The 17,593-nt window shown below is 46.5% G+C and overlaps 1 protein-coding gene across 1 annotated transcript; it reads right to left on the minus strand.

Moving 5' to 3' along the window:
- Positions 1-3,094: 3,094 nt before the first annotated feature.
- On the minus strand, positions 3,095-16,305 carry LOC135804838 (uncharacterized). The gene is made up of 10 exons (XM_065318798.1): positions 16,106-16,305; positions 15,858-15,998; positions 14,539-14,609; positions 13,892-14,027; positions 11,920-11,999; positions 8,248-8,401; positions 7,090-7,263; positions 6,181-6,498; positions 4,966-5,031; positions 3,095-4,186 (listed from the first exon to the last, which is right to left on the minus strand). The coding sequence occupies exons 2-10, from the start codon at positions 15,888-15,890 to the stop codon at positions 3,887-3,889; spliced, it is 1,332 nt and encodes a 443-aa protein (XP_065174870.1). The 5' UTR covers positions 15,891-15,998; positions 16,106-16,305; the 3' UTR covers positions 3,095-3,886.
- Positions 16,306-17,593: the final 1,288 nt, after the last annotated feature.

Here is a 17,593-nt window from a genome sequence, read left to right on the forward strand (position 1 = left end):
TTATCTACGTACTCTACGTAGACAACTTTCCGTAAGTGGAGTGCAAACTCGCGAATTCACGGGTTTTTCCCGCCCACTAACGTAAAGTTGCTCAACTTTACGGAGTGCGGAACCTCTCTAATAATTTCTGTTGAGGCTGTAAGGCCACATATGTGATATGTGCGGATATGCCTGAAGACTGCAAGATCGTCGCAGTATCGTATGTTCTCGTTAACCTATGGATTTTGGACAATCGTTAAATTTGCGACTCGTTGTAACAGTTAGTAATATGTCTTATAGTAGCACTGTTAACTAAGCGCCCATAAGCGAATCCTGCTAGCTCACCGTCGTGACAGTCAATATTTGCATAAGATCTACAACCTCCCCGCTCCACTGAGACTCCGAGCGTGCAACTCTGCATAGCATGATGGGGTCGCGATCATGTGAAGTACCCCTCCCCCTCCCCTCTCCCCTCCCCGGCTACATGTCCCTCCAGGAATTTGCAATTTTACAGCCTAAAAAACCCGTGGAGTTTGCTGTTAGCCAATCATTCCGTAGACACTGTTTTCAGCACAGAGTGGTGGAAAAGAGGGTCAATGCATGTGCGTTGTAGGATTCAATTTACATTATTGCTTTTTTAGGGGCGTCGGAACTGGTGCGGCAGATGCGGCCAAATCCGCACCAATATTTTGATCCTGTGATTTTGAAGCCATGATGCTGTCGGGCCGAATTTTCCGCTTAACTTTTTTTCTGTGGAAGGCCCCCACCTTCCCTACATGTAGTCATACCAGTGTAAAATACCTTCCACTGCCCCTGTTTTGCAATACGACATGCCACAAGAAACAAGCGAGTGAATGTAACACGTGTGCACAGTGCTGTCACGAAGTTGACCAAAATTACTGGTCCAAACTGCAAGAAAACATGCACTGCAAATCAGTACCCAAGGAGATTCTTGCTGGGTGCTTGACACGGTCCGCTCAGAAAAAGCGAGTCCACTAGGCCCGGCTACACACCACGGCCGTGGTGATGACATGATGTCCACAGAAATCAGCAGAAGTGACAGTGAGATTATGCGACCTATAATAAAATTACTTGAGTAATTTCTTCAGAATTCTGAGCAATTTATAGAAAAGAAAAATGGATACAAAGAACTACAGGTAACGCTATAATCACTTAGTTGACATTACATGTCCACTAACACCACTGTGACCAGTTACTGTCCACTAACACCACTGTGACCACTAACACCACTGTGACCAGTTACTAAACAGTAAACACAATCAGCTCATGCGATAGCATTGCACGACTCTGACCGACGGTACTGACGCTCTACGACTAACTGGCTTGAAAAATAATTCTCTGTGTTTTTCAAAGGTAACAGCCTAGTGTACCTACAGATACCTGCTGCCCACTGTCAGAAACTGATCACGTGGGTCTCCCCGGAAGAGATTCAAAAGAAATATTGGCCGAACGACTCACTACAATTTTCTAGTAATTTGACTTGTGAGCGCCATTCAACATGGCAAATCCAAAATAAAGTGTTCAGTTGAATCTGAAGGATCCGACGGATCTGAGATCTGGATCCTGATCCCGATCCTGACCAATCGAACATGCCCTTAAGGCCGATTCACAATACAACTCCTTGCGAAGCGACGTGCGACATTTAGACGGCTTTTTTGAATCCGACGATCCTACTGTTGCGACACCTGCGACAGCGACACACGGTTCACAATCAGGCTTTTTCATGTTTGCGACATCCTTATGCACTACCATAAAAGTCCGTAAATAAGTACCTGCCCGAAAGAAATACCCCCTTCATTCTTTAGGCTCTGTCTGTTGAAGTCAAGTCAAGCCCGATAAACATACTGCCCGAAATAAGTACCGGTACGGTGCGCACATGCAGCACGTAGCATGTACATCGACATGAAAATGACTTCTCCACTACACGCAAGTCAGGTCCGAAAGTTAGTTCGTGCCCGAAAGTCAGTACCCGCCCGAAAGTTAGTACGGGTGTGGTCACTAAATTCGAAAGTAAATACGTACATATTTACGGACTTTTACGGTAGTAGTACTATACACATGCACCCAGAGTCGAAACTGTACTCCATTGTGTATGTCGCATGTCGCAAAACTTTCTTCAACTTCTGCGACAGGCAGTTTCTTGTCGCAACTGTCGCCAATCGCGTCGCAGAAAGTTCTGTCCCTCCAGGAATCCGCGGCCGCGGTAAAATCCGCGGAATTCATTTTTTTTTAATATCCCGCGGAATTCACAGTTTTCACCGCAGAATCGTGAAAAATCACGGATTGGGGGCAATGCGAGCACGCGCTTCATATTCATGCACAGTGCAGTGTCCTGTCGCTATTTTGTCGCATTCAAAGACGAGGGAGTTTTGCAATTTTACACAGAAACCCAGGCCATTTGGTGTGCAGGTGCAATGGACAGTACAGCAAGTGTACCAGTTTTCTTCGTTACTGTATTGAGCCTATCGTGTGTTTTCGACCACTAAATTTTTTATTGATACTTGTACATAGCATATAGCCATGTCTTTTCGCCGCTGCAGCGCCGCAGAAATACCGCAGTATTGCCGCAGAATTCACGCTATCCGCCGCATAATGTAGCGATTTGTGCCGCAGAATTTCAACTTCTGTCCGCGGATTCCTGGAGGGACAGAAAGTTGTATTGTGAACCGGCCTTTAGTTGGGCCAAGGGATGTCGCAAATACCAAAAGATTGTGAACCGTGTGTCGCAGCTCACCGGAAAAAGTTGTATTGTGAATTGGCCTTCTGAGTACGAGGTGCTGCCCCCCCCCCCCCCCCCCCCCGGCTAGAAGCCTGATACACACGTGGCTCTCCGCTGGAGAGGCACAAACCTGGCTGCATGCCGCAGAACTTCGTCTCCAAAGCGGAACCCCTGTGCACATGTGATTGGGCCCTGATGGGCTAACCACAACGCAGTAGAGAGCGAGCAAGAGAGAGAGAGAGAGAGAGAGAGAGAGAGAGAGAGAGAGAGAGAGAGAGAGAGAGAGAGAGAGAGAGAGAGAGAGAGAGAGAGAGAGAGAGAGAGAGAGAGAGAGACTACCAGCAGACTGTCACACCAACAGAGGACAAGAAAAGCAAGACGATGTAGAGGAACCTTTAACTTTAGGACATACCAGTATGATTATGTATATCAAGAAAGAGTTGATGCGCTGAGGAGCGCTAAAAAAGACATTAGATGCATGCTGGCTAGAAACCCTAGGAAAGAATGGAAAGAGAATACAATCACAAGGTATTATGTATTTGAAAGTAAACATAATTCAAGAAAGCGCTCACAGAGATCAATCTACAAGAAAGTAAAGAGTTGTAAAAGGTCAGCAACGAAAAGTACAGAGTAAGTGGAAGCTGACACCACACGCCGCATGTGGATTCAAAGGAACAGAAAGAGAGAGATGCATAATCAACCTACTTGGCAGCGAGGACAACAACGGGGGACGAGTACAAAGGCTGATGATATGGCAACAGACTGAGTAAAAAACGGCCTTGGCGGGTAACATGGGGAGTAAACAAGACTAAAGTAACAGAGGTATGTATGGCTGCTGTGAAAATAAGCTAGAAAAGGGTAAGTCGTCTAAGAAACTATGCCTTCTTTCTGAAAAATAACTCCGTAGATGAGGTGTGGAAGTAGCGGATCGCGTGCAATGGGACTGTTCCAGATCATGAGGATGCATCAAGGAGAATGCAGAAGAAATGTAGTGATGCAGCCACAACTTGGCTGGCTGAATAATACAGAGATTTTCAATGCTAGAAATGAGAGCATATGACTGGCATTGAAGGCGGTACACAAGATGTACAAAAGACGGTTTTAAGACAGTTTAGCAGACAACAGGGTGTCTGGAGACTTTAAGAGAGAAGACATGGCAAGGTTTGGTCATAGAACATTGAGCCATACAAACTGTGAGAGGAGAGCTGCAGATTGAAGTGGCAAGCCACCCTGAACTCCAGCTTGGTAGACTGGCATTGGCGGTCGCACCAGCTGAGTGACTTGCCCTCCGGGAAAGATTCCGGAGGATGCGGCGCGCTGCTGTGCAAGCAGCCTAGCCTGAAGTAATGCTGCTGTGGCCATGTTAGAGGGTGGCGCTGATGGACCAGCGGACGTAGCATTGGCAGCGTTTGCCGATGCAGCAGTACTGGGAGACCACCGCGATGGGTTCGATGATTGTTGCTGAGCCTATCGCAATAAGAGAGAAAGCAGGAGTGAGGACACCAGTTCGTTATTACACTTACGCTTCTTGGGACCTGAGAACCAACATCACTTAACTCCATCCTGTCAAGAGGACATAAGCTACCAAGAGTGCGCAACGCTGGATACCCTTTCGATGGGGTCCGTCAACGGAGAAAACCACATCACGCGGTGTAGAGTTCCCGCTGCAGGTTCCTAGTATGTTTTAGCATTCAGTGTAAGTAGCACTACCTGATAGAAACCCACGGAGTGGACGTGAGTGCTCAACAAGATCATTGCAGATATTCGGACCACGTGAATGCTGGCCTATATGTGCGTTCTGCGCAGTACCGATCTTACTTGGAACACGCGGTGTGATTTTTCACCGGCGGACCCGTATGCAGAGTTGCACACTCCTGGGTGCTGTTGTATTTTCATACTACAGTCTTGCAATAGAAACATAAGTACGTCAGCTCTTTCACAGGCTCTTGCATAAACTAATTTTCTTTCTAGGCCAGTAAAAGAGAATTTGGGTTTCTGAAAGAAGTACGCCAACCGAGATTACGCCCAAGATGTGGAAGGAACCCCATGACGGACGTCAGGTTCTCCTTCCCCAGTTCGGCATTACATCTTTTGTAGCGAGCTCGAATGCTGTTTCAGCCGACACGTTAGACTGCGGAAAGAAGGCAGCTATCATCACAGCTTGGGACAGATTTGACTGCATGGCGACATGTGCTGTTTCCATTACGATTCACACCAAACAATTTTTTGGGAGAAAAGAGCCTCACCTTATAGCGAGGTCGTTCTCGGTCTACAGGTGGAGGAGTTGCCTCCACTGGACTTTCTTCTGTTGGCTGCACCAAACACACAAGAAGATAATATGAAGATAGAAATGATACCATTCAACGAACAGTTAAGGCCGATTCACAATACAACTTTCTGCGACGTGACATGCGACTTGCGACACATGCGACGAGCTGCGACAGCGACACACGGTTCACAATATTCTTCATGTTTGCGACATCCTCATGCACAAGTAGTACTATGCACGTGCACTGCACGTGCACCCAGGGTCGAAACTGTACTCCATTTGTGTATGTCGCGTGTCGCATGTCGCAAAAGTTTTCTTCAATTGCGACAGGCAGTTTCTTGTCGCAACTGTCGCAAATCGTGTGTCGCGTCGCAGAAAGTTGTATTGTGAATCGGGCTTTACAACAAGGTGCTAAAGAGGAAATTTGACGATGAAAGCAAAGATCTACACCTCTCAGTTGGACCTTGGCAAGTATATAGACTTGTCACGGTTACTCACTACATTGCGGGAAGGACACATACAGAATGAGGTCATACCATGTCCACAGCCCCCCGGTCTGCTGTTTACTTTCATCTCTATACGTCAAGGATGCTGAATTCGCCGTGACGAAAACTACTCCTACGACCGGCCACACCAGTTATAGCAGCCGGGCTTCTCATATGTCAACAAGCGAATGAAATATAGAGATACAAATATGCAGCTCGAATCACTATTACCGGCTTTGTGATTACAGTCGTCCCTCTCTAATCCGGCATTTGTTTATCCAGCACCCTTGCAAACCAGCACACTTTCTGGCGAAACGGATTTTTTCAGTTCATTTTCTACGCTTTAATCCGGCACTTGAATTCCGCCTCCAGCAACGATTTTCTGCCACAAATCACTCCTATACACAACACATGTAACATACACTTGGGAATATCCTATGCCAGTGCACAGGATATTCCCAAGTGTATGTTAAAGACATGCATTCCACAAAGTACTTGGATTGACACAGAAAATCCCTACGTTTTGACGTACAACACCAACATATATGTTAACAGGTGGGCCGGGTTGGAGGGCAGGATTTGATAATCCAGCACCCTTGTTTATCCAGCAGAAAGCGCCGTTGCAAAAGGTGCCGGATTAGAGAGGGACGACTGTACAATCAATACAGATACATGTACTAGTAGCTGGTCAGCAAAAACGAACTTACCCGTGTAGTATTAGTTTCATTTAAAGAAGACGCCACGCTTGCTTTTCTGATTGTTAGAAAGCGAGCAGTTGCTGCTGCCATATCTGCTTCGGTGATGTCATCTATGTTGTGACAGTCGAAGGGATTGCATGGAGACGGGTGGCGCACTTCGGGACTGCCATTGGATGGCTGCTGTGACAGGGGTTTGGAGGGGGCTTGGCGTCGGCTGGACACCTTGCGACCTCTTCGCGGTAACTGTTGATGCTGTTGGAGTTCGTACATGCGGTGCTGCGTGGAGAGGTGCGTTGGATGACCAGGTGCTGCTGCATTGGCTTGACACTGAATCAACACAGCCGATGGGAACACACAAAAAACAGATTCACACATCATAGAGGCATGGCCTTTCAACAATTAAGATGCACCCCGCACCGAGCAAGAGCACTGGTTATAATGACAAAAGACGATAGGCACCAAAAAGGGCCATGGTGTGTCGTTTGCCTTGAACGGAAGCAAACCAGTACCGACCAAAGGCAAGCTGCAAAGTAGTCTCAGAACAGAGCCAAACAAAACAAAGAACACTCGTCTGGTGAATTCTATTTGCGAGATGCTGTAGAAAGAGATGGCTTGGTTTTTTCTTTTCTTTCCTGTGCCATAAACTGGTCATGTGGGTCTCTATCTGAACAGGGGAGAGAGAATCTTGGAAAAAAGATTCATTTGGCTATTGAACCGTCCACACTCTCGATAAACTTGGAAATAATCAAACTTCTGGGCTCGCCACACCACAGTAAGTGTGTGGAGGGCAATGTGCAGAAAAAAAGATTGACAGCGTCAAGGTATCCGTCCTGGGATCCAACTGCATTTACCCCTGCCTCGAACACAGGTGCACGCACACATATGCACACACACACACACACACAATAGCTAACTCACGCTTTGATATGGTGGAATGATAGCCTGTTGTTCATCTTTGCTATGATGATCAGCAGACGGATGAACGTGCCGGAGGCCACGAGGTGGCGGCGTCCCATGTGAATCGTCGAAGAACTGTTTAAAGCGCGATGTGTTACCGGTATTAGCCTGGGGGCTACTGTCGGGCTCCTCGGGCTGCAGGATAAGATGAATAAAAACAGAAAAAAAGGTCCAGAGCACGTCACGATGTCAACTAGAGGTTTTTACAACTAGTGTTGTACGACGCAGGGGGGGGGGGGGCTGGTACATTGCACAAAGTGTACGCTGCACTGGATAAAATGAAAACAGAAAGAAGGTCCAGAGCACGTCACGATGTCAACTAGAGTTTTTTTTTATAACTAGTGTTGTATGACGCAGGGGGGGGGGGGGGGGGGGGGGGGCTGGTACATTGCACAAAGTGTACGCTGCACTGATCCCTAGGATGTATGGGTACGCTCCAAATGTCGCCTTTACAATTTCGCCTGAAGATTTTTCGAGACTTGAAATTCAAATGCCCATACTGTAAGACATGTTATTATAACGAGTCGCAAATTTAACGATTGTCCAAAATTCATAGGTTAGCGAGACGATATATTAACGATCTTGCAGTATTCTGCCATATCCACACACAGCATATATGAAGCAGTACGGCCTCAACGGATCTTATTATAACGGAGAAATGTCATCCGTTAAAACGTTAGATTTGCTTCCTCGTTATATATACATGTCTTACAGTACCACATTATTTGGATGAGTCCTCTTGACTAAGTTTGAAGTGCACTGCCATCTTCTGGTGTTGAAGCCAACTAGTCATAATGCTCCTTGATAACTGGGATGATGAATCAAATGAAATGTTATAGGAGAAAACCTGACTTCATATCGTCCTTTATCCTCTGTTTACTTTCCCTTTCTGCCTGTCCATCTCTTGAGTTGTCTGTGGGCAAAAGCGAATGGTGCAAATTTGCGAAGTACATTAAAATGGAGCGCAGAGACATGAACTTAAACTTGACATACGGGGTCTTCCGCCCCTCCACCCAAGCAAGTTAGGCATTTCCCACGCTTCTATGGAGCTACAATGTGCACACGACGTAAATTAACGAGATTAACGACTTCAACAGCTTATTCAATGCACTGGCTCACCTTCAAGGTTGCTAGAAAATCATCGAAATCAAATGGAGAACTTTGTTTACTCAAGAATTCCGATGCCGAATTGCCAGGGGCGGTTGATATTGGTGAACTGAAGGAGTGATGCGAAACAGGATTGTGTGCATTCTTTCCACTTTCACCACTTTGCCTACAGGGCAAGAAAGTGAATTAAAAACACACGCATTGTCAGGAATAAAACGCGAGGCGGCAAAGAAATTGAACGCAGCTTGAAGTTTGGAAAAAGTGGGCACAGTTCATCCCCTCAAACAAAGGACACAGGCTGCAGTAACCCCGGTCCCGTGGGTATGCTCGAAAAAACAACTGGCAGATTCTGCCGGAAAAGCAGATGAGCACATAACATGGACAAAATGGGGTCAATTCCAGGTCTTCGAACCTGGATATATCTGCTTATGCTGACCTTTCATACAAACTTCCAGTCAACTTGCCCATCATGCTGGCGGTTTATACTGGGCATATAAACCTCATACAAACCCCATATAGACCACCACCATACAAACTCCTTTTTAGAGATTGAGAAGAATTATTATCACATTACAGGTCTGCTCTCGATATAACAACTCTCGCTTGTACATAAACCCCGTTAGTACATAAAAAAATCAAATCCGGCGCCGAAACATCACTCCCATACAAAATTTGTTCTACACAACATAATCCTACATAACATAAACCTCGACATAACACACGCTACGGCGGTCCCCGACGTGCACACTCTCGATACAACATAAATTCACGTGCACGGTATGATCAAGCGGTAGCTGTAGCTAGGCAGTTTAGGCCAGTTTAGTCCTACATAACGTAAACCTCGGCATAACGCACCCTACAGCGCAGTCCCCGACGTGTACACTCTCGATACAACGTAGATTCACGTGCGCGGTACAATCAAGCTGTAGTCGTAGTTAGCCAGTTTAGTCCTATGTGCATATATTCTGCGGCATTGGTGGTATCTGATGTCGATGGTGGTACAGTGTATATGTTTGCACGGTTGAACCCGCCTTGTAATACCCTTCATTTTGAGGTGCATCTTGTATTTTACACACGGTTTTCTACATAACATAACTCTCGATTATAACATAATGTTTGCTTGGTCCCAGAGATTACGTTATATGGAGAGTAGACCTGTATCTCATGAGCAGAATAACCATGCCTACACGCCAACAGGCAAATCAGCTTTAGAGGAAGCTAGGCGCCTAGCAGCAAAAAAAGATAATCATTCAGCAGGATGCTTGCGCTTCAGTTTCTTGCGAGCCTCAACAGCACGCTCTGCGTGAATATTGAACACAATAGAACTGTGCTTAAAGGTTGTGGAAGCAGCATTCAGATAAGGAGATACGGCAGAAGCAGAGCTCTGAACAGCAGATGAATGGCTCTGAACAGTGACAGCGGGTGTGGATGACTGCACAGCATGGTTTGATTTATCAGCTACAGGCAATCTCAGATCAATAGCTTCAGCCATAGAGCACGGCTCTGTTAGGTTGGGCCTATCATAAGCAGTAAGAGACTGATCATTGCGATGACCAGAAACAGAACAAATTCTCCTATCATCCACACCACATTTTTTCATGTTGGTAATTGATGTTGCTCTAACACAGTGATTAGTATACTGCATTGACAAAAGAGCATCCGAGGACAAGCGCTTCATAATGCCAGATAAGATATTGTGTGAAAGAGGCATTTTCATGAACCAGCAATAGGCAGCAGCAGACATCTCATCTGACAAAGCTCGCTGGAACAAACGATTCTCGTCAGGATGCAGTTTGGATAGATAGCACTTGATAGCCGACAGCTGAAACTCACCGCGGATGACGCCTGCAGAAGACCAGTCTGAACCTTGCAGCTGGTGGTTCTTGGAAACGAATGATGTGGCAAGTCGCAGGACTTCCTGACCGTCAATGGTGGTGAATTGGAGGTCGTGTTTCGTCAACTTGGCTTGCATCTCCCCTCCCCGCAGGATCAAGTATTCGCAACCAGTACTCAGTAGAATAGCGTGTGTTCTTGGGGACACCCTGAGCAATTAGCTCCGTTTGCTCATCGTAGGTGACACACCCAAAAACTCGTTTTTGGGGAAGCTCGTCACTCATTGCGAAAGAAAGTACAGGAATTGTACTAGAAGTAGAAGCAGCAAAACGCAAACTGACCACAACGGTGACAGAAACGGAATGAGTGCTTAGCAGCTATGTTTGCGAGTTTTACTTCTTGTTTTGGCGCGCGCGTCTACTCCAAGGTCGTCACCCCAGAAAATTCGGATTTGGACCACTTTTAGCACGAAGCTCTGCAGGTCACTACTGCGCAGACTTGAAACTTTCTCAATATTTTCATGATGAGAAAAGCACGGACGAGCCTCAAGTGAGCTCCTGAGCTCATATTTGCAATGGTCGTTTTCTGCAGTTGCGAACTGAAACAGGAAGAAGTTGACTGTCAGTTTGTATGAAGGTCAGCATAAGTATAATACATCCCACTAGTACGCTTGTACGTGAAATATAAACCATCATACAAACCTCGGCTTCGCCTCGGTTTGTATGTCGGTTTATATTTCACGTACAAGCGTACTGTTGGGTTGTATTATATACATACCCATACCCCTGATTTCGAAGTGGTAAACCGCTCATCGGTACATGTAACGTCAAGCGAACTGAACAAGGGCTGCCCTATAGAAAACCAGAGGACCGCTCCGATAGCAACAAGTGTGTAGAGATCTATCCAAACAAAAACAATCTGCAGTACATATTTGCTTACAGTGGTCGCAATGTGCATATTTCTCCACGTACTGGCTGCGTAATAAGCCCGTGTTACCCGCATTCCAATGTATACACATGCAGTTTGGACTTTCATTCGGTTAATTCATGATATCTCAACACACATTCGTCATTGAGGTGTTGTACAAAAGAAAGTCGCTGTTATGGCAGCATTGGGAGCTAATTTGTTACTTTTGTATGAGCACATGGATAACGTGACGGATGTACACCGGACCATAAAATGCATAAAGCCCCCTTATGGGTGCAGGCCTCGTGGGACAATGATTCTTCCTGTCCTATGACGCATTTAGGGTGGTCACGTTTTTGGAGAAATTTGAAAATTCAAATGCACATACAAGGTCGCTTGGAAAAAGACTGGGAGAGATACAAACGTTCATCCGTTCTAGTTGTATACCCCTCTGCTCCCGTGTTCGACCCGTACATGGATCATCATGGCAGCCAACCAAAAACTCCTTGCGTGGATGTAGACGCAGCGATTTGCAACGTAGTGTGATGACAGCCTAAAGAGTTAGTAATTACCGTATGTCCGCACCTGGCGCCATGGCGGTATATTCGATTATAAAGCCAGCCTCAGTTATAAAGCCATGGGCTTCATAAATGAAATGACATTTGAAGTATGTTTTGCAAAAATGAAGGAATAAGTACTGCGCTAACAAACTGCCCCGCAGGAAGGGTGAACAGGTAGATTTAGATTGAAATTTCTGTGTGGACGTTGACTTTTATGGCATGGCGTAGTGGGTGAGTCATTTTGCATCTAAAATATCTAGGAAAGCAGCGGTGTTTCAAATATAAGGCCATGGCTTTAAAGGCGCTGACATATGGTATAATAGGTGAGTTCACACTATGGACCGGCTTCGCTATACTCCAGGCTTGTTCTGTCAATGACACTTACAGGGTGTAGTTTAGGTCGAAACAGTTAGGCCAAGGTGCAGGTGCAGGTGCACCTGAATCCCGACAATCTCGCAGTGCACCCTGCACAGGAAAAAAGAAGAAAAAGACAGGAACGGTCACGCAATGAGACTAGGCAAAATTGGGAGAATAATAAAGCCGCACAACTGCAAATTGTTTACTTTCACACGTGTTACACTCAGAATTCCGTTATAACTTATGGCGCTATAATTATATCTACATGTACACTGCCCCTATAAGTCCACGTTGAGCAGCGCTCTACGTGGCTTCACATGCTGTGCTTCTCTGCAAACTAAATACATCACATACGCATACATGCGCACAAGAGCATCAATGCGTTCCAGTAGAACAAAAACAACAGCACGGCAAAGAACGTCTTTTGGAAATACTATCTCTCGTCGCGTCTTCTTCGGTTTTGCCCGTGCTATGCCAGAAGGTGACAGAATGCAGCATTAGGAATTAACCGACCGAGTCATAAATGCGACCACTGCAGTCACTGGTTGACAGCTCGCGCGCCTTGATCTTTCTCGAACCATGGCTGAAAATATCGAGAGGCTGTTTGGCACCCAAAGACCCCCCGTAGACGACGTATCCATACCCTGTACTGTACCGAGTTTCGTTCCGTCGTTCCCAGCAGTTTGTGTCCAAAAGAAGCTGTACGCACAGCAGTACGAGCAGCGTGTACGTGCCTGTGTGAATGCACCTGCATGAAAACGTCTGCCAGTATGTCGTATTCCAAAACGTGACGCGCATTGTAACGTAGTTTGAATAGCCTATAAGACACCTTCGTTTGGAGTGTTTGACCGACTTTCAGTCTGTTTCATCATCAACAGCGACATCGACAACAGACGAAAATATAATAGAACACAGATGTTCAGATATTCCGAGCGAAGTCAATAAGCTTTCTCTGCACAATTACGTAGTTTTAAGCAGTGCATCCTTGATCCTAGCATACTCACATGCAATACTCACACATGTATTCATTGGCAATGCACAATGGGCTATGGCAAGAGTACATAAACCACCGAGTGTGCAACTCGGGATGGTCAGTGTGGGAGCGTAATTCGTGCAGTACGTCATTTCTGACGGCATGGTAAGCCACAGGTACGGTGAAAAGTTGCACAGCCAGTCACGGTGGTGCAGGTCACTGAGTTTGTCCTGATTTTGTTTTTTTGATACGGACAGCCTGGTGAATTTACTTGTCGGTGGATGTACGCAGCATACACAGTCAAACAAAAACACCCGAAATCCTGAAACAGGACGTCTAAAATCAAGCAAACTTGGCTGATTTCCGGGCTATGAAACACGAAAACTTGAGCTGTGCGCAAGTCGCGACTTGGCAGACCTCATCAGGGTGACGTAGTGCACGAACAGGGCTGATTCAGATCTGATATGCACAGTTGCACACTCTGGTTTATGTACTCTTGGCTATGGTTTTAGGCTGCGTTTGGCTGGTCACATTCCACTATGGCATTCACTGGGTATTTGTTTGGTCAAAAACCTCCGTTAGGTTGGTCCTATTCCTGAATGGGAATTGCTAAGAATGGTTCTTTTTGGAGAATGATCATTCCACCTCACGTGCTGGAATGAGCATTCTCATTCCGGAATCAAAAATGACAATGGTGGCCATGAGCCAAACAATGTAACAACAGGTTCAAGTGCCTCAAATCCTGCTCTCAGAAGTACTATGACTCTCAAGGAAACTAGAGTCGGGTAAAAGAAGAAGAGAGCCACCGTTCCACAACAACATGGAATTGTTAAGTCAAGCGATTCCTAATTGATTCTGGCGCGTTTGTTTGGTCAGGTGATTCTCGCCAATTCCCATTCCGAAATGGTTGTCATTTACATTCTGAAAATGACCAACCAAACACAACCTTCATCTAACCCCATAACAGAAAGCATAGGATCTGTGAGGTGACAAATGATATGACGCACGAATGCACAACGAAACCAACCTTTGCTGTCTTTAAAAATCCATCAGTGCCTTTGCCAGGAAAGTCCATTGCGAGATCTTGCCGCGTCGACAACATCGGGGAACTACGAGAAGGGTGCTGAACAGCATTGTGTGTTTTAACGGGATCACGACTATCCCTGTGGAACCAAGATCAAAAGATAGCTGATTTAGACATTCACAACATTCACACGTCAGACAAGTTGAGCAACTTTACGAAAGTGGGTGGGAAAACCATAGAATTTGCGAGTTTGCACTCCATTTACGGAAAGTTGTCTACATAGGGTACGGAAATGGAGCTCTACTAATGGAGGTGCTCCGTAAATTTAGGACTCGCTCCCTAAGTCGTACACTGGCGTGTTTGGAGTTGCCAAGGGCAGCTACGTGATTCAAAAACTATGTATGGCGGAATACGGATCCGCATGTAGTGTACGTAAGACTTTCCCCAGATCAATTACGTTGTCCGGAACCTCGCTATTGCTCAGGCAGTTCAAATTGTCGAATAGAGTTCTAGCCAATTGGAGAACAAATGCCCAATTTTGGAAATATTATGCAGAGTGATACTTTGGTCCTATGTCACCTAGCATAACTGTAGCATAGCAGGCAAAGCATCATGAATGAACAAGACTTTGTGCATGTACATGTACGTACAGTGTGTAGTTGAGATCAAAACAATCAGGCCAGGGTCCTGCTGACTCCCGGCATTCTGCTATCATTGGTCCCTGAGAACAGAAACGCACAAAATTTCCAACATCTTGAAACCGGGCTGCAATCACAATACACAACCGTCATTTTTTACAAAATGGATTAATTTGCAATGTACAACCTGAATATACCTTCTATAGTTCCGATATAATTATGGTGGGCCATGCAGGAGTCTTCACTCATCAGATTAAGCACACAAACAATCCAAACTACCCACACATCACAACTACCCACACATCACAACTACCTACACGCCCTTACAACACCATTCATGGTCAACTGGAGATCAACTGAACAAATCACACTTAGTGCAAAGAGGAGAGAGGCAAACACAAGAAGATACGAAACAGCTGCACTGACTGTGGCTCGTTCGTGCCCATGAGCCTCCAGCGCTTCGTGTGCAATCTCACGGAACACAGGACCCTTGGCCGACCGAGGCAGGGCAGTTGTTGCCATTACGTCAAAACTGCCCGAGTGCACGGATGCTGCTGCTGCTGATACCAACTGTCACGGAAGTGCCATTCGCTTCACTATTCTTCGCAGTTGGGAGAACAGGAAGGGAACACACACACAGACAATCTTCGTGGGCTGTCTCCTGTCGATGCCAGAGGCAGAGATCGCGCGAAGAGGCAGACGTTTGAAACGAAAACGTTGGTTTTGATGAAACCGTAGTGATGGCGCCGCGTAGTACAAAATATACGATAAAAATGGCAAGCAAGAACGGCGTGGTTTGATCACGCTTATCAAGTAGAGGAGACGCAGTATTGAAGTGGAGGGCAGTGAAGGACAGTGCAGATTAATTCTAGTGTTGGTGTCCGCTTATCATCACATTTCTCTTGTGGAAGGATCGGCACAAGCGTAACTGTACCACTGCCACTGGGACAGTATAACTAGTATATTCGTGCAAAATGCACACATGAGGTACAATGAAAAATGTTCAAGGACCGCACGGATAGAGCTAACACAGCTCAAGACATACTGAAATGTCAGGCAAGCCCTGGGTGTTGTTTCCAGGAGCTGAGCTCAAAAATTCGGGTGTAGACGTTTGAGTGGTTCGAAAACAATCGTCGAAAACGGCACCTTGCATTACTGTTGGAACTACTTGTCAAGGATATAAACTTGGCGTCCAATGCCAGGCCAAGCGGAAGTAGGTCATGGGGATTGTAAGACATGACTCCACGAAGCACCAAGTCAAAAGGTAAACAGCACAAAATTCGAAGACAACTGCCAATACCTTTGAAGCATGGGTACACGCTGACACTTACCCTGCTGTATTCTTTCCGTACTCCTCGGCCCATAGTTACGTTGAGTGGTAGAGTTACTTAAAATAGGTCTAAAAATTGGTGATCGGATTAGTCGTGCTCAGCAAGGTCTACTCCGTGGCTTCACCAACGAGATACAGTAGTCTGGTGGTATTGAACAAAATCCGCGATGGAAGCCATGTTACCACAAACCCTACTCAACTGAAGTCCTTGTGGAAAAACAGCCACAGCACCGGCGCAAGCCTACTTACCTCGTTGTGTATGAAGGTCGTCGGCGGACAGTGACGCTGGCCTAAAATGGAAAGGACCAAAGCAACAAGTCCTGGGAGTGGGAGAACTCGCAAAGCCGAAAAAAAAACAGGACCGTACTAAACGAGAAGTCCTCTCCACTGGTGATGGAAGGCCAAGCTCCGGCAAGAGGATGCAGTGCCAGCAAGCAAGTACTACCGGTACAAGCAGACACATGTGCTGGTGCGTGCATGCCATTAGCATTGTATCTGTGTACAGTCAAGACTCAAGGTGTCTGTCTGGTATGCCCACAGGGGTCAACCCCATACGATCCACGCCTTTGCCCTACCCAGCGTACCGGCCGGGCCCATGACTATTCGCGCGCTTCTGGCGTGGTGCACCGCGTACCGGTGGTGGCATGCCATGCCTGCAAGGCACGGATCACCCGTGCACGACAGCGGGGCGGGGTAACGCACCCTGTCCCATCATAATTACATACGCATGCGCATCTATATTTGGAGATATTGCGTACATGGCTTTCTGACTCTGTTTTTGGTGGGAAAATTCTGTTTTTGGAGGGAATTGGTACGCAATCTCGTTCCTTTTTGCTGGTGCATACTCGGCACATGTCCAAAATATTAATTGTCGTACTTTTACTTTCCTGGTGTACGCGTACCCTAATACGGATACCCCGTATGATGCGCAAGAACAGTCGTAGCCACGTAGACGAGTTGTAGACCCTACGGCCGGCTACGAGCAAGAGTCCATAAAAAACTGTTTATGCACTCTTGCTATACCCTCTACGAGCAAGCACCTACTTCTACATCATTGTACTTCTACATGTAGTAGTACTAGTAAGTACAGTGCTGGCAACTGAAATTTGATCCCCTAGGCGGCGCGCCGCCCAGGCCAGGGGGTCGGATTTCAGTTGCCAGCACTGTAGTAGTGTAGTACAATCATGTACTAGCTAGTGCTAGTGCAAGTGTTGCTCAGATCATGTCGTCATGACTCGAGTCGTGAGGTAGGACATACGGGAATTTCGCTACACATACCGGTATATGTCTCGAGCGGCGTTTCCGGTCCCCAGGCCATGGTGCCTGGCTTGGCCGAGCGCCAGCGCAGCTTGTGCCATGGCCAGCGGCCCAGCGCCAGTTGTGGCCAGGGAGTACTCCCTGGTTGTGGCTGTGCTGGTTGCTCTGATCTGAGCTCAACTATTTTCGCGTACGGGAAAGTCATCGCGCGACAGTCGCGCGATGGCTTTCCCGTACGCGACATGAAGTATGAGCACGCAGCTACATGTAGCTCGCAGTATGATGTGCACATACGTAGATCTACGTGCATGCACGTGCGCACCGCGAGTACTACATGTAAATAAAAAATAAAAAAAATAAAAAAGGAGAATACTAAAAACCGTTTTTTAGTACTCCCTGATTTGTACCGTCGACATGTCAAGTGTCATCCTTTCACTTTTTTACAGCTGCTGCTGTACTACAGAGTGTAGCCGATGATAG

This window comes from Sycon ciliatum, chromosome 1, assembly GCF_964019385.1.
Source record: "Sycon ciliatum chromosome 1, ocSycCili1.1, whole genome shotgun sequence".
NCBI lineage: Eukaryota > Metazoa > Porifera > Calcarea > Leucosolenida > Sycettidae > Sycon > Sycon ciliatum.